Here is a 22,601-nt window from a genome sequence, read left to right as displayed (position 1 = left end):
CTTAGATTTCTAAAAGGAAGGTGCATGCAATGAAGATCCTTGGTTCCTGTTTTTAAATTACTAAAACCAACTTGCATGTTCACAGGGCCATGGGACCCTCCAAAAGGGATGAGGATGGTACAAGGTTAGGGAAATCTTTCTGGACAGCGAAATTTCTAACCTGACTTATGTCTATTTATAAATGCAAATGTTCACATTTCATCATTTCCAAAGAGAACTGGTAATTCCCAAAATATGCTCAATTTGTACATTATTGCCTGTATGTACATCTACGCTGAGTTGTCACTAAAAATACCAACAAGCATCTATTGCCTGACTCCTGTAAATGTCTGGGTTTGTTTATTCAAATGATGCTAAAAAATGAATTGAACAGACTACTTATCACTCAAAACTGTAACTTGCCTTGATGGAAGAATTCCTCTGTTACTTTTTCACTCCACTGCTTGCTTAATTCCCAGGTCCGACATGGGTTACAAATATCAGCACATTTCAAAGCCATCTAGCAAGCAAAATATTAAAATTCTTTAAAGAAAAAACTAAAATTTCAATTGTACTAAGCTTAAGTATACTCCAATAGTGGGAAAAAAGGACACTTTAATGAAGAAAAATGCTGCAACAGAAAATTCACTGTCTTTTATATTAATTCTATGATGCTATTATGTCTATCAATCATGTCTTCAGGAATGCTAAATGACACTTTATACCCAAGAGCCAAGCATAAGGACTGGACTAAACATAAAGCTACAAATAAATCATTGTATTCTCGCTCATTTTTAGATCCAAGAACTAATTTGTGAAAATAAAACACTTGGCTAAAAGATGCTCAACATCACTCATCTCAGGGAAATACAAATCAAAACCATGATGAGATACCACCTCACAACTGTCAGAATGGCTAAAATTAACAACACAACAAAACAACAGATGTTGGCGACAACGTAGAGAAAAGGAACCCTCTTGTACTGCTGGTGGGAATGCAAACTGGTGCAGCCACTCGGGATAATAGGATGGAGGCTCCCCAAAAAGTTAAAAACAGACTACCCTACAATCCAGCAATTATACTACTAGGTATACCCAAAGGATACAAAAATACAGATTCGAAGGGGTACATGGTACCCTGATGTTTATAGCAGCATTCATTAGCAATAACAGCCAAAGTATGGAGAAACCACCAGTGTCCACTGACTGATAATGGATAAAGAAGATATGGAATATATATATATATATGCCTACACACACACACACACACACACACACACACACACACACACACTGGAATATTACTCAGCCATCAAAAGGAACGAAACCTTGCGATTTGCAATGACATGGATGGAGCTAGAGTGTATTATGCTAAGCAAAATAAGTCAATCAGAAAAAAGACAAATACCATATGATTTCTCTCATATGTGGGATTTAAGAAATGGAAGAGATGAACATATTGGAAGGGGGTGAAGAAGAGAGTGAAACAAACCATAAGAGACTCTTAAAATTTTGTTTTTAATGTTTATTCATTTTTTGAGAAAGAGCAAGTGTGAGCATGCATGAGTGGGGGAGGGGCAGAGAGAGAGGGAGACACAGAATCTAAAGCAGGCTCTAGGCTCTGAGCTGTCAGCACAGAGCCCAATGTGGGGCTCGAACCCACAAACTAACTGCAAGGTCATGACCTGAGCTAAAGTCAGAAGTTTAACCGACTGAGCCACCCAGGTGCCCCACCATAAGAGACTCTTAACAAAGGAGAAGTGAGGGTTGATGGAGGGATGTGGGTGGGGGATGGGCTAGATGGGTGATGGGTACTAAGGTGGGCACTTGTGATGAATACTGGGTGTTGTATGTAGGTCACTGAATTCTGCTCCTGAAACCAATACTGCACTGTATGTTAACTAAGTAGAATTTGAGTAAAAATTTGAAAAAAATTCATAAAAAAATAATAAAATAAAATAAATTACTGTTTGTTGGTCAGTACCCTAATCTCACAAAAATGGTTTTTGTTAGAAATCACGAGTATGGGGGCGCCTGGGTGGCTCAGTTGGTTAAGCGGCCGACTTCGGCTCAGGTCACGATCTCGCGGTCCGTGAGTTCGAGCCCCGCATCGGGCTCTGTGCTGACAGCTCAGAGCCTGGAGCCCGCTTCAGATTCTGTGCCTCCCTCTCTCTCTGTCCCTCCCCTGTTCATGCTCTGTCTCTCTCTGTCTCAAAAATAAATAAACGTTAAAAAAAAAAAAAAAAAGAAATCACGAGTATGAAAACTACAAAAACAACGGTGCTTTCCTAAGGAGAAGATTCACCTTCTGTAAGATATTTTACTAATGGAAGGAAATCCCACAGCTTTCCCTCAAAATTTAACCACTCTGAAAGCTACACTAGATTACTTCATTTTTATTCTAACAGTCATGTGATTTACCCTAGAAAGAATCTTTCCCAACCCCATTTTACCTGTAAAACCAAATGCCTATGCCTGGCATCTTCAAGGCGTAAATCACCTCTGTCCAAATGGGACCGGAACAATGACAGATACTCATTTTGGCGACTGATGTCTGTGGCTAGTATCAAAGCACCTATCTGAGTCTCCATTTGTTGCCTGGAATTAGAGAAATATAAAAAGAAAATACAAGACTTTCAATTAAATAGTTACTTCTTGATTTTTTTTTCTTAAACTTAATATTCTGCCATTCAACTTTTAACCTATCATAAAAAATGAATTTTAAAGAATACATTTTTAAAAACCTACTAAAATCATCAAAACTAAAACCAAAGGAGTTTGTAGGAAAGTACAAATATGTGTACATTCCCAAAAGAATGCCTTTATTTTGCCAGCCAAGGAGGAATTAGTTGTCTAAAAACAAATCCATATGAGCCTGATACGTTATTTTATAAAATTTTTGGCTGGGATGTGCTGAGGGTACACAACTTTGGTTTCTTTCTTGGGTGTCTGATATCTGGAAGTCAGAAGGTTGGCTCAAACGGAGAAAGAACAGCCCATTCAACAACTAAGTCTGGTAGATATTTTGACTAAGATGCATGATTATATGCTGACAAAACCCCACCAAACAATTTGATAAAGTTTAGATGTAACTGTATTTTCAAGGTCAAATTCTAGAATCAATTATCTACATGAATATCCAACTTTTCTGGAAAGGAAAAGGTAACATGTTAATGCAAATACATCATATCATTTTTAAAACTGTCTCAAGTAAAAAAATAATTAAGACTGTCTCAAGTCAAATAATAAGAGAAATAAACTTAAAAAAAAACAAAAAAAACCCTTCCTTTTTTCCCCTCAATGGGCTGTAGTGAACATTATCTTTGTATAAATATCAGTAAAGAGCTGTCAACAGATTAAAAGGCTCACAATATTGGATATTAAATGAAATAAATCCTAAATAAAGGAAACATAAAAGAATGCTATTAGGTAGTATTCCTTATTGTCAATTTTTATCGATAGGGTTAATCATCAAATGTAAAACATGACAAAAAGAAGAAAGCAAACATTTTAATCTGCTTTAATCAAGAAAAAGATAACTTATATATACAAAAACTATGGTTTAAGCAATTTTTCTATTTGTACTACAGCAAGAAACAATTTTACTTACCAGAAGTATTGTCATAACTCCAAATGGTATCCATGAATAAAGATTTAAAAAATAAAAAATAAAGTCCAGCTTTTTTCTTATGGTCATTACACAAAATACTTAAGTTTTTAAAATAAAGTTGTTTTAAATTATGAAATGGAAAAAGGAAAGAACAATAATAGTAACTTAAATTTTAGTACCCAAACTTATTTTTATGCCTCACCTTGTTTCTAGAATTAGATGGTTTATATCCACTTACATGGTTTTCTTAAGAGCATCTTCTCTCAGTGAGACATTATTAAAAGCTTTTGTTTGTGGATCAGTGAGAAGAGATTTTGTTAATCACCATCATATCGGGCTTATTTGCACTGATGCTTATTAGGCTTTCAAATGGCCTGCTTAACATTAAATGGTCTTTTCTTAAAAAATCAGTATTTCCTGTTCTTTCCATCATTATTTTATCCTATGCTCCCGAAGTGACTCCAGGGCTATGCTATTGAGGTATAAAGCATTTTTTTTTACTTATAGATTTTGAAAATTTCCTGAAACTTTTAATGAGGGTATTTATGATACAGAATAATTAATTTCTTTATACCTAGAACATAAGGTTTTATTCAAATGAGCATAAAATGGAAACATGTAACACTATTTACATAAATAGTAAACTATGACTGAGGCAATGTGTATTTGGAGTGAATTTATAATACTCAAATCTACGGAATGATCCATAAAAAAAAAATCACTAAAAAAATACTACTGTCTTCACTGCAGAACAGGTTTAAATTACTAGAATTTTGATATAAACCTTTAAGATAAAATAGTTCAGCCATTAAACAAAAACTGAAAACTGTGGGAACACCTGAATAATTTTGAAACCTTTATGAAATTGTTTTGCCAACTTAATTTCCATTGTTCATAACAAATTAAATGTGTCTTAATCCGGGGCGCCTGGGTGGCGCAGTCGGTTAAGCGTCCGACTTCAGCCAGGTCACGATCTCGCGGTCCGTGAGTTCGAGCCCCGCGTCAGGCTCTGGGCTGATGGCCCGGAGCCTGGGGCCTGTTTCCGATTCTGTGTCTCCCTCTCTCTCTGCCCCTCCCCCGTTCATGCTCTGTCTCTCTCTGTCCCAAAAATAAATAAAAAACGTTGAAAAAAAAAAAAATGTGTCTTAATCCAACCTACCTGCTTTCTGATGGCATATGTGAGAATAAGCCAGATTCTCTCAATAATCCCACTGCAGATCTCCAGTGGTGATTTTCCAGTACTGAGGTATTCTACAAAAAGGGGCATATCTGAGTTATTTAATAGCGAGTCTCTTTCTGAACATAAAGAATTATCTGTAGGTAATATTAATCTGGCTAAAATTCTAATGTTCATGGACAATCTGTTTACTACTTTGACTCCATTAAAACATTCTCCAGAATGCAAGAATATTAAATCTCATGATAAAATTGCACTGACCTTGTATAAAGTTGCCAAGTAATGGTTAGTTTTAATAAGGAAAGGTTGATTAACACCTGGATGATCCAGATCATGAGTGGCAGCTGCAATTAAGCTCAGCAAGACATCCCAAGGGGTTACAGAACTGGCAAGCTGAAGTGGGACAAAAGAATTAATTACAGACATATCTGAAATAAACTCTGTACCATTACAGTAGTTTTGAATTTGCCTCAAATGGTAGTATCGCGTCTCCTCCCCCTTCATGTTTTTCAGACTGTTCATTAAGGGCACCAAGCACCTGCCAGGTGCTGTCCTCATCACGACACGAGGGAGAGGTAGAATATGATGTGTGTTCCCGTCCACACAGAGTTTACAGACCTTGTCCTTACACTGTGTTCATTTGAGACAGACTTACTCAAAATGACAGCCAAAGTATAAATGATCTTTTTTGAGAAATGGGTTTAAAACAAACACAGGTTTCTGTATGTTTATTACCATAGTTGCTACCAACAGAAGACCTATGAGGTCTTTCAACTTTTTTTTATTGCAGTAAGAACAGTTAATGTGAGATCTACGCTCACATTATCAGAGCTTTAAGTGTACAATTACATAAGACCTATGACTGAAGGCGCTTATTCATCAACAAATTGGTTACTAGACTTCAATTAAGAATCCAAACTGTAGGGGCGCCTGGATGGCTCAGTCAGTTAAGCGGCCGACTTTGGCTCAGGTCATGATCTCGCAGTCTGTGAGTTCGAGCCCCGCGTCAGGCTCTGTGCTGACAGCTCAGCCTGGAGCCTGTTTCAGATTCTGTGTCTCCCTCTCTCTGACCCTCCCCCGTTCATGCTCTGTCTCTCTCTGTCTCAAAAATAAATAAACGTTAAAAAAAAAATTAGAATCCAAACTGTACCATTACTTCTGAGGTCTTTAATGTTTAAGGAAGCTGAGTAATCCTGGGGCAGTCTACATCCACTTTATTATGAAAATCCTCTCCCAACAGATGGATATAGTCAGAACACCGTTCACAATATAGTCACCTCAGAAAAAGTGATCGTGTAAGCGAGCAATTATAATGTTACTCTCAATAATCATTGCAGATCTTAGCTGATACAATAAAATAATCACAAGGGGTAAGTTAATTACCTGACTGAAACGGTCAATGATAAATAACAAACTGTCAGTAGTAAAAAAAAAAAATAATGATTACCTTTATAATAAAGACAAAGAAGCCAACGATATTAAGACAATTTTTAAAGTGGGTTAAAAACAAGGCAACTGTTGCTTCGGATTCTGTGTCTCCCTCTCTTTGCTTCTCCCCACTCGTGCTCTCTCTCTCAAAAATAAATAAATGTAAAAAAAAAATTAAAAAAACAAAACAAAACAAGGCTACTGTTATTTCCATTCCTTTAACTGTATCTGGTAATGCCGGACAGTAACAACAAGGTACGTGAAGAAGAAACTGCAAACCATTTGATGGAGACGTCTGCAAAGCTATCATCAGGACCCTTTTCCAAATAAAAAACTAGTAATGCTGAGTTTTCCTGTGTTCAACAAAAAACGTCACTGTTTTTATTGTTGCTATTAGGTGCTAATAGGCTCAACTCGAACACAATTATAATCTGTGTAAGCTCAGCTATGAAAACACAGAAAGTAAACACTCAAGTTAGGGCTGATGTCAAGTACAGAAAGAAGGCACTTTGCCCTAACTTTCTAGCAATTTGGGGGGGCTTTGAGTATTTCTTTTTGCACTTAAGAGTCCAGGAATTAGCTCTTACACAGAAATCATATATAAAAACTGAAAGCAGATTTCTTTTTTTTTTTTTTTTTTTAACGTTTATTTATTTTTGAGACAGAGAGAGACAGAGCATGAACAGGGGAGGGGCAGAGAGAGAGGGAGACACAGAATCTGAAACAGGCTCCAGGCTCTGAGCGGTCAGCACAGAGCCTGATGCGGGGCTCGAACTCACGGACTGTGAGATCATGACCTGAGCCGAAGTCGGAAGCTCAACCGACCAAGCCACCCAGGCGCCCCTCTTTTGTTTTTTTGAAAATGTTTATTCATTTTTTGAGGGACAGAGAGAGACAGAGCGTGAGTAGGGGTGGGTGGGCCGAGAGAGAAGGAGACACAGAATCCGAAGCAGGTTTCAGGCTCCAAGCTGTCAGCACAGAGCCAGACGCCGGGCTGGAACTCACGAACTATGAGATCTTGACTAAACTATGAGATCCTGAGCTAAAGTTGGACGCCTAACTGACTGAGCCACTCAGGTGCCCGGAAAGCAGGTTTCTCACTAAATACTATATTTAAGCCTTTCTATTTGATTCCCTCTGCGCCGGCATTTTTCTATAGGTGACTCCTTCTCAAATTTTTCCTTTAAATTTACGTGGTTTCTGACCACCTTATCTACAGCTGTAAATGCTTGCCATCCTCTGGTCACTCTCCAGCACATTCCTCGATTTAGATTCCTTCACAGCAGTAATTACTACAATATATGTCAACATTCTATTTATTTGTCTAATGACTGCTTCCCCCACTGGGACCTTTCCTGTCCTGTTTACCACTGGATTCCTAGCACCAGGAAAATGTACTGAATGAAAGCACTTGAAAGTGTGAAGCCTTGTGAAAGCCCAGGCAGTAAGAGATACAATCTTAAGGCTTTTTTTAGAATGTACTTGTAAAACTGAATGAATCTATTTTAAAATGTAAACTACAATAAAGGAGAAAGGAATTTTTGCATTTTAGGGCTTAGTGATTTTATCTCCTTCACTGAAGCTTTGACTAAGTTCACTAAGTATGTTAACCATGAAAAGTATTTTTTAAAAAAATACTTGAGAGAGAAAGAGGGAGGGAGAGGGAGAGAGGGAGGGAAGGAGGGAGGGAGAGAGGGAAGGAAGGAGGGAGAGAGGGAAGGAAGGAGGGAGAGAGAGAGAGTGTGAGCGAGCGCATGTGAACGCACTCACAAGCAGGGAAGAGGCAGAGAGAGAGGAAGAGAGAGCATCCCAAGCAGGCTCTGTGACAGCACAGAACCAAACCATAAGTTCGTGACCTTGAGCCAAAATCAAGAGTCAGACGCTTAACTGACTGAGCCACCTAGGAGCCAAGTATTTCAAATAAGTGTAATCAAAGCTGCATAAGGCAAAAAGTATTTAAAATAAGAAATATCAGATACATAGGCAAAAAAAAAAGCTTAAAATTAGTGCTGCCAGAGCTGCACAGGTAAGGCAGCATTTTTATTCATTTTTACCACACCCTTCCCACTCTCGCCTTGCCCCGTGCCTGGCATCAGCCCTTACCTTCCACGCCCCTGGCTTCTGGTTGGGTGTGGCCAGTGGAAGATGGGAGGGGAGCCACCTTCACAGACCTGTGCACCAGCTTAATTAACCTCCTCTGTGTCTCACAGAACGTGACACTTACCTTCATCATTCCATTTACCTGGCTGTATGGTGATTATCAGTTTCTCCCAAAAACTCTCAACAGAGGCTTCAGCCTTGGCCCAGAGTTTTTTTTAAAAGCTCAATTAGAAAATTAGGGCACTCAGGAGTATACATTTGTCAAAAATGTACCCATAAAATGTATATATTTTATTGTGGCATACAAGTGATACCACAATGAAGTTGCTTTTTAAAAAAAGCCATGATGTATATACTCTAAAAACTGGGGTATTTCACATATTCCACAATCTCTTGAAAAATGACAAGACTGATGACCACATGGCTATATTCTCAGAACTGGCATCAAATAGCACAATCTGATTTAGTCAGCTTGCTTTCCCTTCTAACATCTAGTGGGAACTCAGATCTCAGGGGGAGAAGAGTTTAGAAACAGGGCTGAGGGTAAGCAAATGTGATTTCAGGACCATCAGGGGTAGGAAACATCCAAAGACAAACACGGCTTTCCGTTATCATCTACAGTTGATCCCTACATCTGTATCTCCAACAGATTCTCTTCTCTGCTCCAGACTCTCTTATCCAACTCTCTATTCAACATCTCCATTTGGATACCACACAAACACATTTAACTCTACATGTCCAAAGTGGAGGTCATCATCTCTACCAGCCTCACCCCCAAAACTTGCTCCCTTTTCTACGTACTTTCTCTCACAGAATTCCACACTCTACTCAGCTGCCCCACGCAGTCTTCATTGACTCTTCTCTCTGCTTCATTCCCCCAAAGATGCAGACACCATAGGCTAGGCACTCTAACTCCCAAGAGATCTTACAGACCGTCTACCTCTCTCCTTCCCCAAAGCCCCTTGCCTAGCTTGGGCCACCAGGCTCTTTCATGGTGCACCAAAACAAAACAGCTTCTGACAGGTGTGGGAAAGTCTCCTGCTTCCCTTCTGTAGCTCCCCGTTCATTCTCTGAATTGGACTAATGCTGTGCGGCCCTCATGGAGGTTACAAGGAGCTTGGTGTAAATGCCAGTGTCTTAACACAGAGTTGGGGGTTTCGTCGGATCCAGACCTCACCTGGACTTCTCCAGCTTCTCTCTCAACAATCACTCAGTTGTCCAACTCCTGTACAAATGTAACCAGGATGGGAAACTTGATCCAGCCAGATCTCAGTTTAGTGAAGGAAGCCTCTGATTTTGAGTCAAATCACTCATTTAAGGAAAAGTATTTGAAAGTAAGTCAAGGAATTTTCTTAGGATTCGCACCCCCTGCAAATGTCAGCATCTTACCTTAGGTTCTTTTAAGTAACAGTGCATGGCCTGAGTAACATCTGCAGCATGGACCGCATTGTGGTAAGGGTTCTGACTGTGGTAATCTTCTTGAATCATAACTGCATCAAAGAAAAAAGATCTCAAATTTAATTGTACGTGGGAGGCCTGTGCAAAGTACAAGAATTGTGATAATTATGAGTTTTCCACTTACAATCTTCATGTGGCTACCAGCTAGTTGTTCAGATTCAGATGGATGACAATCACTGAGAACTCACATGTATGTCCAAAGAATCAATACCACTGTGGCTGCTAACTTGTTTGAAATTATCAGAAGGTATTCATGTCAAAACAATAAATATTTTGTTTATTTTTCTTTTTTATTTAAGTGTTACTTATTTTTGAGAGAGGGAGAGACAGAGTGCTAGCGGGTGAGGGGCAGAGAGAGAGAGGGAGACACACAGAATCTGAAACAGGCTCCAGGCTCTGAGCTGTGAGCACAGAGCCTGATGTGGGGCTCGAACTCACGAGCCATCAGATCATGACCTGAGCCGGTAGTCGGATGCTTGACTGACTGAGCCACCCAGGTGCCTCTCTTTTAAAATGTGAACCTATCATTGTACCAAACTCCTCTCTTTCAAATGTAATTTAAGAAGAGTTTCTCGGTTTCATTAAAAGCATTGCAATTCATTCAACAAACACTTATCGTGCCAAGTACTGTTTTAGACTCTAGAAATTTATCAGTAAACAAAAAACTTTATGAAGCTAAAATATTATAGTTATTAGGGCATATGAAGGTGATCCCATGGGTGCATCATCAGTGAGGCATTCGTTTCAGAACTGGAATTAGTTTTTCAGTAGTAGGGATGGACCTTCTCTTAATCCTACTGTCTCTGCTCCATGTCTGTTAGGCTTTCATGAAAAAGGAGACTAGGATTAGGGGTGGAGTTATCCCTGTTGCCATCAAGCCTGCAGGATGGCCCCAAGGGCATAACACTGTAATCTACTGGTCACTAGTAAAGTGAGCCAATTCCACAGTGGTGAACCATGACTCACTGGTGAGAAGGAAAGAGCATTAGAATTATGTATTTACTTTAACCCATCCTTTCAAATAGCCTTTGAATTACTCTTGTTAATATCTATTTTTATATATGTTTTATAATTTACACAATTTGTTAGTGGAGTATTACGGGTATACAAATTAGAAATAAATATGCAGGAAAAGTCTCTCTAAAGTCCTAGGTAATAAATTTATCTTAGTTCAGTATTTAAGAGGAAAGAAAATATTACCTTCTTTTTTAAAAAAAGTAATCCTCATGCTAATTTTCTTCTAACATATTTATTTGGCAAAAAAGTTCAGCTTTTTCCCTAGCAAAACAGTCTTACACAAATATCACCGTGCACATTTAAACATATTAAAAATAATCTTTAAGTTTAACGTAAAGAGATTTCTGGGATCAGAAAAAGAGAACACCTAAGTGCAATGCACCTAATCTTTCAAAGTTTGAGCCTTCAAAGTTTGGAAAAAGGACAGAAATTGTGTCATCTTTGTGACAAAGCTGTGGTCAACCTAAGAGACTGACTGCAAAAGTGTCCCACTTCTTCACCATGCCCTCCATTCATGGCTTTGAACCTTCAAAGCTACCTGGAAGAGAGGTGTCATTCACCCCTATCAGACTTGCTTTGGCCAACAGCATGGGGTGGAAGTGATGGAGAGCCAGACGTGGAGAGCCAGTCTCAGGGGTCCGGGTACACCAGCTCCCTTGGAGACTGCCCATCACTCTGAACAAGCTCAGTTTGTCATAAAATATATTTCCTTCTTTTTTTGTTTTTAATGTGAATTTATTAAGGGGCCAAACTCCTCTGACTCCTTTGAATTTAATGGGGGACCATGTAGAGCTGAGCCACATGAAGCCCAGTGTCCCAGCTGAGGTCCCAGTCCAGGCCCACAGAGTAGCTTGCCTGTTGTCAACTGCAGGTACATAAATGAACTCAGCTAGACTACAAGCAGCATTCAACAGCCCCACAGACTCAGGAGCTGAGTAAGTGTGTGTCATTCCAAGCCACAAAAATTTAGGGTAGTCTGTTTTAGAGCCATAGCTAACTGAAAAAACTGATGAAAACTTAAAACAGATTCTTGTTCAAATGTTATTTCTGTTAAATGGGTTAGAATCACTTACCTAAAAATCTACGAAGTTTCATCATATCTAAATGGAAGTACTCAATTAATCCATGAAGACTAAATAAATGAAAGGTTAAACTTACTAGACTATTTCCTAAAATGAAAAAAGAAGAGATATTAGTAGGAAATACAGACTAGCATAATTACATTGTGCTTCCAAATATGGGTTTTGAATATAAAACACAGAGAGTACAAATTCCTATGTTTTGTCTTTCTAAAACATACATCCTTAATATTACCAGCTGTGAACTTTAATTCTTATATCTTTTTTCCATTCTAAGGAAAAAAATGGGCTTTGTTTCATTTTTCTACAACCAAATAACTGGAAGATAAGCATTTTCGAATCAGTTTTTTTGAAAGACACCAAAGTAATTAGAATCAGTAGAAAACTTTGCACCAACTCCACCTAGACATCCCTCAACCACATCACTAACTGTATGAGGATGTCCAATCAAAGTCAACTGTGGTAGCTGCACCTTGTTCACTAGAGGTTGTGTTTGTTTTTCAAGGTACAGAGCTAGGAGGAGGGATCGATGACCTCAAGATCAAAACTCTGAACTCAACCACTTGTCTACCTCACACTTGTAGCAAGAAATCTGAGTAGCTGGAAGGGGCGGGTGGTCACAAAACTAAATAGAATTCTATTCTAACACTAAGTTCACAGTCAACAATTATACAGCAATCTTACTATGTTTTTCTAGTGAAACAGTTCTTTATCTGTTTTTAATGCTTATTTATTTTTGAGAGAGACAGAGAGCGAGAGAGCATGCACGCAAGTGGGGGAAGGGGAAATTGAGGTGGGTAGAGGACCCGAAGCTGGCTCTGCAATGACAGCAGCAAGCCCGATGTGGGGATGGTGACCTGACCCAAAGTCGGATGCCCAACTGAGACACCCAGGTGCCACTATTTATCTCTTTAAATGCCTATTTTCAAGCTTTCTCTATTCTTCTCAAATTTCCCCCCCTCATTCTCAACAGCCTCATACTTCACAGAAAAAATACAAGCCCTCATTTCCTTTTCTTTCCAAAGCCAATCCTTCCATCCCTCCAGAGTGTCTCAGAAACTGTGCCACCTACCAACACCCCCCCCCCCCCCCATGCCTCTTCCTTCCCCCTGAATCAAAATATCCCTCCTCAGTCCCTCCTTCTAGTGCTCCAATAAGCATCAGCACTCAGGACATGCTCTAGATTTTATCTTTCAAACAACAAAGAATACTTGACTCTCTTGGCTCCCTCCAGCTGCCACCCTGTCTCTTCCCCTAAGCTAAGTTTTCCGAAAGAGCTGCTACCTGCTGTGAGGACTATCTCACCCTCAACTTCCACCCTTTTGTCACTGACAACTGGAGTCACGTGAGTATAGACATGAAATCTGGAAATACTAGCATTGTTATAATGGTTAGTCTGTCTTCCAAGATGTAACTCTCCATTTTTTATACCTTCTATTATATTTCTCAAAGTTTTGTGCATTTCCTCTATTAGGACACATGATATAAAACTGTACGTTTTAAAGAGTTAGGAGCTCAAAAATTACTGCCAGAATTTAGACAATAACATAAAGATGATTCTAAAGAAACCATCTCTCTAAAGAAACTATCATTCTTAAAAAAATCTACAAAAGACTTAACTATTCTCACATCGCATATTTATAGTAATAACATTTATGGAGAATTTTAAAGGACCACTGGGCTAACTTCATTACCCAAAACTGCCTACACAATTGTCAACAGAAGCCCATAGCTAAGGAAAAATATAAGTTAATTGAACAATATTTGCATGAGAAACACTGGAAAAGATGCAGGAGACCAAAAGAGATTCTTTTTTAAAAACCTGACAGCACCTTAAATAAAAGAAACTTTTTCAAATCTTTTATTTTTTAAGAAATTAAATGTTAAAATGTATTTGAATCCTGATAACACTATACTGATACAAACAGGAGCCCATCTGGTTTAGAACCATTTGTGAAGAAGTGAGCTATATTCCTGTTATTATTGCTGTAACAACGCACTTTTCCTTGGATATATACGTAGATATTTCACAATGTAAGTTCAAACAAACAACCCAGTTTAAATATAGGCAGAGGATACGAATAGACATTTTTCCAAAGAAGATATACAGATGGCCAAGAGCCGGATGAAAAGATGCTCAACATCACTAGCCATCAGGGAAATACAAATCAAAACCATAAATGAGATACCACTCTACACCTGTCAGAATGGTTATTATCAAGAAGACAAAAAATAGCAAGTGTTGGTGAGGATGTGGAGAAAAATGCACTATTGGTAGAAATGTAAATTGGTGCAGCCACTATGGAAAACAGAATGGAGGCTCCTCGAAAATTTAAAAAGAGAACTAACATATTATCCAGCAGTTCAACCTCTATTTACCCAAAGAAAAGAAAACACTAAGTCAAAAAGATATACGTACTCCTCTGCTCAGCGCAGCATTATTTCCAATGGAAGCAACCTAAGGGTCCACAGACAGATGAATGGACAAAGAGGATATGGTATACATATACGATGGAATATTATTCAGCCATAAAAATGAAGGAAATCTTGCCACTTACAACTACATGGATGAGTTTTGAGGTCATTATGCTAAGTGAAATAAGTCAGACAGAGAACAGACAAATGCCATGATCTAACTATTATGTGGAATCTTTAACAAACAAAACAACCAAGCTCATAGATACAGAGAACAAATGGTGGTTGTCAGAGGCAAGAGTTGGAGGTGTTGACAAAATGAGTGAAAAGGGTCAAAAGGTACAAATTTCTAGTTATAAAATAAGTCTGGGGAATGTAATGTACAGCATGGTGACTATAATTAATAATACTGTATTACATATTTGAAAGTTGTTGAGAGAATAGATCTTAAAGAGTTCTCACAAAAAAAATGTAACCATGTATAGTGATGGATGTTAGATTTTTTGTGATTGTTTTAAATATATACATATATTAAATCCTCACATTGTACACCTAAAGCTAATATAATGTTATATGTCAATTATACCTCAATTTAAAAAAGTGGGTGGGAATTGCTGAAAATGGCAGAGTAGGAGGATTCTGAGCTCCTCCTCCTCATGCTTGAGCATGTCAAGCAATGGCCACACACCAAAACTGCAAGTACATATAGAGTAACTCTTAGAGCAATCTGGGGACTAGCAGAACAGCTCTTCCACAGCTAAAGATGTAAAGAAAAAGTCACATCAAGAAAGCAGAGATGTGATTTGGTCGGGGTCCACACGCCCAGCTTGATAACCCACAAGCAGGAGGGATATCATAGGTATAGAGATCCTCCCTGAGAAGTGAAGGGTTTGAGCCCCACATCAGGTACCCACTGCCCTGGGGATCTGTACCAGGAAGAAAAGCCTCTATAACATCTGGCTTTGGAAATCAGCATGCCTTATGTCCAGAAGCCTTGCAAATCAGTGAAGCTTAACTTCAGGAGAGCTGGCGGGCTGTGGGAAGCCAAGATTCCACTCTTAAAAGGCCTGCGTATAAACTCACTTGGCTGAGACCAGAACAGAAGCAATAGTCTCAACAGCACCTAAGCCATAACTGAAGGAGATTCACTGACTAATTTTAGGGCTTGTGCAGTAGGTAGGGTCAGGGCTCTGTAGGAACTTTCTCCAGGAAGGAAGCACTGGATGGCACCATTTTTCTTGCCTTCCTTCTGCCTCGCTGGGCTGATGCTGGTGGGCACCAGTTCTGACACTATCCATTTACCTTTCTAGCACTGCTTACCCTGACCAGATGTCAACCTGTGGACCTGTCCAGCCCAACCTTCCCTTCCTGGGGGATACCCTTCCAAAGTGGTTCCCCTCCTGTTGCACTCAGCAGAGAGCCTCAACTGAGACTGGTGCCTGTCCCTCCAAAAGTGGCTACTGTCCCACCACACTGAGTCGCCTCAGCTGGGACTGGAACCCCACAAAAGTGGTACCAGTGTGCCCACATAAGTTGTGATCCAGCCACAAAGGAGGGGACATGCAGCCCACACAGGGGATATCCCTGGAGTGCCTGGGTATAGTTACCAGGGGGTGGGGTGGGGTTTACGCCTCACAGGATGCCTTCTATATAAGGTTACATGTTCAAGACCCAGAGACACAGCTGATCTACCTAATATATACAAACAAAAATAGGCAGGGAAAGGAGGAGACAGAGGAACATGTTGCAAATGAAAGAACAAGACAAAACCTCAAAAAAAAAAAAAAACAACTAAATGAAATGGAAATAAGCAATCTACTTTATGAAGAGTTCAAAGTAATGGTCATAAGGATGCTCTCCAGACTTGAGAAGAGTAGATAAACTCAGTGAGAACTTCAGCAGAGATAAGAAATATAAAAAAGAATGCATCAGAGCTGAAGAATACATTAACTAAAATGAAAAACACAGTAAAGGGAATCAACAGCAGATGAGATGATGTAGAAGCACAGATCAGTGATCTGGGATTTCAGGGTAGTGGAAATCATCCAAACTGAACAGCAAAAACAAAAAACAAAAAATTAAAAAAGAATACACATTCTTTGGAGACACACATGAAACATTGTATTCTCCAGGAGAGATCACATGTTAGGCCACAAAACAAGTCTCAATAAATTTAAAAGTGAAATTACATCAAGCATCTTTTCCAACCACAACAGTATGAAACTAGATCAATTACAAGAAAAAAAATACTGGAAAAAACACAAACATGTGGATGCTAAACAACATGCCAATAAACGACCAAGACGTCAATGGAGAAATGAAAGAGGAATTCAAACAATTGAATTGAGTCAAATGAAAATTAAAATATAATGTTCCAAAATAGAAGATGCACAGAAAAAATGTTTTTTTTTTAAGTTTATTTATTTATTGAGAGGGAGAGAGAGAGTGTGAGAGGGAGAGTGAGGGGGGAGAAGAGAGAGAGAGGCAGAGATAGAGAGAGGCAGAAACAGAATCGCAAGAAGGCTCCACACTGTCAATGCAGAGCCCAATGCAGGGCTCAAACTCACAAACTGAGAGATCATGACCTGAGCTGATATCAAGAGTTGGATACTTAACTGACTGAGCCACCCAGGTGCTCTGCAGAAGCAGCTTATAGTGATAAAGCCTACCAAACCATTAAGAAAAATGTGAAATAAACAATCTAAGCTTACACTTAAGGGAATGAGAAAAAAGAGGAACAAACAGTGCCCAAAGTTAGTAGAAGGAAGGAAATAATAAAGAGTAGAAATAAATGAAATAGGACTTAAAAAATAAGAGAAAAAGAGGCAGGATTCAAGTAAGCAACATCAGAAATGAAAGAGGAGAAGATACAAAAGACACCATAAAAATACAGCTGGTAAGAGACTACTAAAACAAGTAGATGCCAACAGACTGGACAACCTAGAAGAAATGGATAAATTCCTACATACATAATCTTCTAAGATTGAATCACAAAGAAATAGGAAATTTGAACAGACCAATTACTAGTAATGAAATGAATCAGTAATCAAAAAACTCCCAACTAACAAAAGTCCAAGACCAAATGGCTTCTCACGGGTGGGTTCTACTAAACACTGAGAGAAGAGTAAGTACCTATCCTTCTCAAAGTATTTCAAAAAATTAAAGAGGAAGGATTGTTTCTGTATTCATTCTACAAGGCCAACATTACCCCAACACCAAAAGTAGACAAAGACACTTTGTACAAAAAAAGAAATTACAGTCCAATATTCTTGATGAACATATTTACAAAAATACTTAACCAAATATGACCAAACCAAATTCTACAATATAGTGAAAGGATCAAATACCATGTTCATGTGGGATTTATTCCAGGAATATAAGGATGGTTTTGCAAATGCACCAACAGGATATACTACCTTAACAAAATGAAGGATAAAAAGCATATAATCATCTCAATAGATGCAGGAAAACCATTTGACAAAATTCAACATCCATTTATGATAAAAACCCTCAACAAAGTGGGTACAGAGGGAACATATCTCAATATAAAAAAGGCCACATATGACAAACCCACAGGTAACATCATTCTCAATGGTGAAAAGCTGAACGCTTTCCTTCTAAGAACAAAACAAGGATGCCCATTCTTGACACTTTTATTCAACACTGTACTGGAAGTACAAAACACAGCAATCAGAAAAGAAAAAGAAATAAAAGGCATCTAGATTGTGAAGGAATAAGTAAACTGTCACTACTTGCAGATGTCATAATCCTATATATAAAGAAAACCCTATAGACTCTACCAAAAAACTATTAGAACTACAAATGAACTCAGCAAAGTTACAGGATACAAAATTAACATACAGATATGTTGTACTTCTATATACTAGTAATTACCAGAAAGAGAAATTAATAAAATAATCCCATTTATAATTGCATCGAAAAGAAAATACCTAGGAATAAATGTAACAAAGGAGTTGGAAAATCTGTAATCTGAAAACCTATAAGACATTGATGAAAAAAATTGAAGATGCCACAAAGAAATGGAAAGATGTACCATGCTCATGAACTGGAATAATATGGTTAAAATGTCCCTACTGTCCAAAGCAATCTACAGATTCAATGCCATCTCCATAAAAATACCAATAGCATTTTTCACAGAATTAGAAAAATAATCCTAACATTTGTACGGAACCACAAAAGATCCCCAATAGTCAGAGCAATCTTGAGAAGGAACACCAGAGCTGAGGTATCGTGTTCCCAGATTTCAAACTACATTACAAAGCTACAGTAATCAACGATATGGTGTCAGCACAAAAGGAGACATACAGATCAGTGGAGCATAACGGAGAGCCCAAAATAAATCCATGCTTTAATGGTCAGTTAATCTATGACAAAGGAGGCAAGAATATACAATGGGGAAAAAACAGTCTCTTCAATAAATGGTGTTGGAAAAGCTGAACTGCTGCATGTAAAACAATGAAACTTGACTACTTTCCCATACCATGTGCAAAAATACACAAAGTATGGACTCAAGACCTAAATGTGAGAGCTGAAAGCACAAAACAATGGAACATTATTGTAATGGCACATTACTCAGCCATTGGTGATAACATGGATGGACCTAGAGGGCATTATGCTAAGTAAAATAATTCAGACAGAGAAAGACAAACACCATATGATTTTGCTTATATCTGGAATCTAAAAAACAAATGAACAAACAAAACAACAGAAACAGACTTACAGAGAACAAACGTGATTGCCAAGGAGGTGGAGGAATGGGCAGAACAGGTGAAAGGGATTAAGAGGTACAAAATTCCGGTTATAAAATAAATACGTCACAGAGATGTAAAGTACAGCATAGGGAATATAGGCGATAATATTGTAATAACTTTTTATGGTGACGGATGGTAACTACTTCTGTGGTAATCTTTTGTAATGTATATAAATGTCAAATCATTATGTTGTACATCTGAGACTAATATAACATCATATGTCAATTATATCTCAGTAAAAAAGAATGTATATTTATTCTGTATGTTTAGGCTATGATAGCATTCTCCCAAACTTGTTTTGCAAACCTAATGAAACAAATTACCAATTTCTAGGTCTTGAATAAGTTTTAAGAAAGCTGCAATCTAATGGTAAAATATCTTCTGGAATTCGGGCAATCTGCAATACATATAATGTCTTCCGCCAAGAACTTTAAAAGAATCAGACAAAAACCAGTCTAACAAAGTGTACTACCCATATCTAATTGGAAAACTGCGTGTAACATTGTTTCTTATTTCTAGTTTTTAAGATACCAACGGACTATTTTAATACCAGTGAATAAGAACACAAGTCAAACATTTCAAAACAAGTAATGCTTACCTGTTCTTCTTTCACAGAAGAACTTACTTTATACAAAAATGGAAACACTTTCTTGGAAAAGAAAATTGTGCTTATAGAAGAGCCTCCTTCATAAACATGTATCCAAAGATAGAACTGCTCAAGGTATATGTAAGGGTCATTGATAGTTCTTAGATGTGATTCCAGACAGCAGCCAGGAGGATGAGGCTGCCATGACACACACCTGGCAATGAGGGTCCTCACATGCCAGGTAGATCTCAGGGGTGACAAACCCTATCTTGCTATTTTACACACAACTTCTCATTCCTATAAAAGGAATGCCAAATATATCCTACCAGATGATACGTATTTTCCTCCTTGCAGTGGACAAGGTGGGACCCTTTGTCTTGGTGGGAATCACTGAGTTTTACCTCTTCTCTGCGTTCCCCCTACTATGTCATCTGGTGAATTGCCAGAGTAAGAAATACAGAAAGCACGGGATCGGTAAGCAACAAAGGAAAACTATACACTTGGATACCATACATATATATTATCCAGAATTCATTTCTGGCTAAGCACTTTTAAAAGGAAAGCATTTCTAATAAAATAATGAAAGTTTAAAAATTTTTCTTGCCCATTCGCTCTTCATGTATAGAATTCCTGTAACTTTTGGGTGGCTCTCGTTACATGAATATGTGTATCACCATCTGTAAAATCACAGGTGTGTAGTTACCTGCTAACAACCAACCCTAAGAAGAAATCGTTCAGCCATCATCTTCACAAAAAGTAATGAGGTGATTAACATGAAAGCTATTCTGCCCATCCCACACTTTCAACCTCACTCTACTTTCATCACCAAGACTCCTGACTAGCAGATATGTGCTTTTTAAAAATGGAATTTAGAGAACAAACAGCTATTTCAATGAGTAAAAGTGTCCCAGCAGACTAACAGTAGGTGAGGAGCAATTACAGTTTATAGAAGGCTAAGCCTGGAAGGTGTGAAGGGTGGCATGGCTTGATCTACATTTATCTTGGGTAATAACTGAAGTAATATTCATATTAAGTTAGAAAAAAGGAATTTCCCAGATCTAGAAGAAGATGAGTCACCTGATATTTTGCCATCTACATGTTTTAAAAAGGGAAGGCTGAAGGGAAAGACAACTGTGTAAAGATACTAGAGCATTTTCTGTGTGGACATGCCAAGTGGGGCCAGAGAAAGGCAGAAAACAGTCACCCGAGGGCAAAGGAGAGGTAGAAGAGAAAGAGAAAAGGAAAAAAAACCCAAAATGGCAGGGAAGCAGGAGGGGGACTGTGCTGATAAAACAGAATTCATTGTTTTTCAATTTTGCTGAGGATCAGTCCGATTTATTTTCTGTCAACAGTGTACAGACAAATAGAAGGTGATCTCAAAGCTATTTTCACTTTACATGGTCACACAGCTTACAGGGAATAATGTAGTGATACTAAAAAGCTAGACCCACATTGATTCTCAAGATGACTAGAGTTGTATCTGCTTGCTTGCCCGTTTCCCATATTTAGCTTCCTTATGAAAGGAGCTTCATTCCAAAGAAAAAAAAGAAAACAAAAAGGCGATTTCAAAGTAAGTAGCAGTGAACTACATATTTAATTCACTCTAAAAAAAAATTTTTTTTTTTTTAATTTGAGAGAGAGAGAGAGAGAGAGACACAGAGACAGACAGGAAGAATGTGAATGCATGAGCAGGGGAGGGGGAGGCAGAGGGAGAGAGAGAATCTCAAGCAAGTTCCATGCTCAGAGTGGAGCCTGGTGCAGGGCTCGATCCCACAACCCTGGGATCACAACCTGAGCTGAAATCAAGAGTTGGATGTTCAATTGACTGAGCCACCCAGGTGGCCCACTTCATTCTAAACACTCAGAAGTGGCTTCCTGTCAGTGTACTTTCCAATCTACTTTACTTTTATTAAGGTTTATTTATTTATTTTGAGAGAGAGAGAGAGAGAGAGAGAGAGTGTGTGTGTGTGTGTGTGTGTGTGTGTGTGCGCGCGCGCAGGAGGGGAAGAGAGAGGGAGAGAGAATCCCAAGCAGGCTCCACAGTCAGCACAGAGCCCACTGTGGGGCTCTATCTCATGAATCATGAGATCATGACCTGAGCCGAAATTGAGTGAGATGCTTAACCAACTAAACTACCCAGGAGCCCCCTGTTTCACTTATTAAAAGGATATTTAGAGAAGCAAAAAGATATTTAGACAAGTACGGTCTAGCTGAATAACCTGTACCATTTTTTTATGCCAAAAATTTTACCCTAAATAAAAATGATTCTCAAAAGAAATCCTTATCCTGTTCCAAAGACAATAAGGAAACATGACCCTTGCCCCTAAAACCAAACAAAACACAGGAGGGGGTAAACAGATTAGAATCACCTGGTGTTTTCAAACCATTCATATTCTGTAGATTCTGATAAGACTCCTAAAGAAGCTACAAGCTCATCTCCACCCAACCATGAAGACGCCATGTCATAGGGAACCACTGTTGATCATATGTCATATCTCTCAAGTGTACAGAGAAAGAAAAGCCTGAGAACCATGAAGTTAAAAGAAAGGATATCTTTAAAATGTCATTAATCTACCACATATCTGTGGCTATCAAAGCTGAAATACAATATCAGAAGATGTCATTATAAATGACCACAACCCAAAAGAAACCAAAACAGAGAAACAAAATAATGAGGTAACAATTTCACTTTGGGTTATCTATAATAGTAGCATTAATTAGGGATGGATGGCCAAGTGATGATGATGATGATGATGATGATGACTTTTGATTACTGCTAACCAAGAGTAATGAAAAGACAAAATTATGAGAGTGATTCTTTGAGCTTATAGATCAGTCACTAAAGAAGGGACAAAATGATGTTCTGTTGGCAGCAGAGGGCTCATAACCTAAGTAAATGAAAGCAATAAACCCCCGAGTAACTGTACCATCGATGCAGCAATCTAGAGTACACATTAATTTGAGTAAGTCAAACTCTTCA

The 22,601-nt window shown here is 38.4% G+C and overlaps 1 protein-coding gene and 1 long non-coding RNA gene across 4 annotated transcripts in view; both read right to left on the bottom strand.

Annotated features, from left to right (window-relative positions):
- PDE7A (phosphodiesterase 7A) overlaps window positions 1-22,601 on the bottom strand; it is a 123,158-nt gene that overhangs the window by 5,726 nt on the left and 94,831 nt on the right. For all 3 annotated transcript variants that reach the window (XM_049633333.1, XM_049633335.1, XM_049633334.1), the window contains exons 6-11: window positions 11,843-11,938; window positions 9,684-9,784; window positions 5,028-5,159; window positions 4,749-4,840; window positions 2,433-2,577; window positions 403-499 (exon numbers count right to left, since the gene is read on the bottom strand). In XM_049633333.1, coding sequence (XP_049489290.1) covers window positions 403-499; window positions 2,433-2,577; window positions 4,749-4,840; window positions 5,028-5,159; window positions 9,684-9,784; window positions 11,843-11,938 — 663 coding nt within the window. The remainder of the gene's footprint in view (window positions 1-402; window positions 500-2,432; window positions 2,578-4,748; window positions 4,841-5,027; window positions 5,160-9,683; window positions 9,785-11,842; window positions 11,939-22,601) is intronic.
- Window positions 13,676-22,597, bottom strand: LOC125924652 (uncharacterized). Its single transcript, XR_007458499.1, has 2 exons — window positions 15,484-22,597; window positions 13,676-14,498 (listed from the first exon to the last, which is right to left on the bottom strand). It is a non-coding gene; the product is annotated as an uncharacterized LOC125924652 (long non-coding RNA).

Source organism: Panthera uncia, chromosome F2 (genome assembly GCF_023721935.1).
Source record: "Panthera uncia isolate 11264 chromosome F2, Puncia_PCG_1.0, whole genome shotgun sequence".
Lineage (NCBI taxonomy): Eukaryota > Metazoa > Chordata > Mammalia > Carnivora > Felidae > Panthera > Panthera uncia.
The sequence above is the reverse complement of the archived record's forward strand: the minus strand, read 5'-3'. Positions and strand labels throughout refer to the sequence as shown.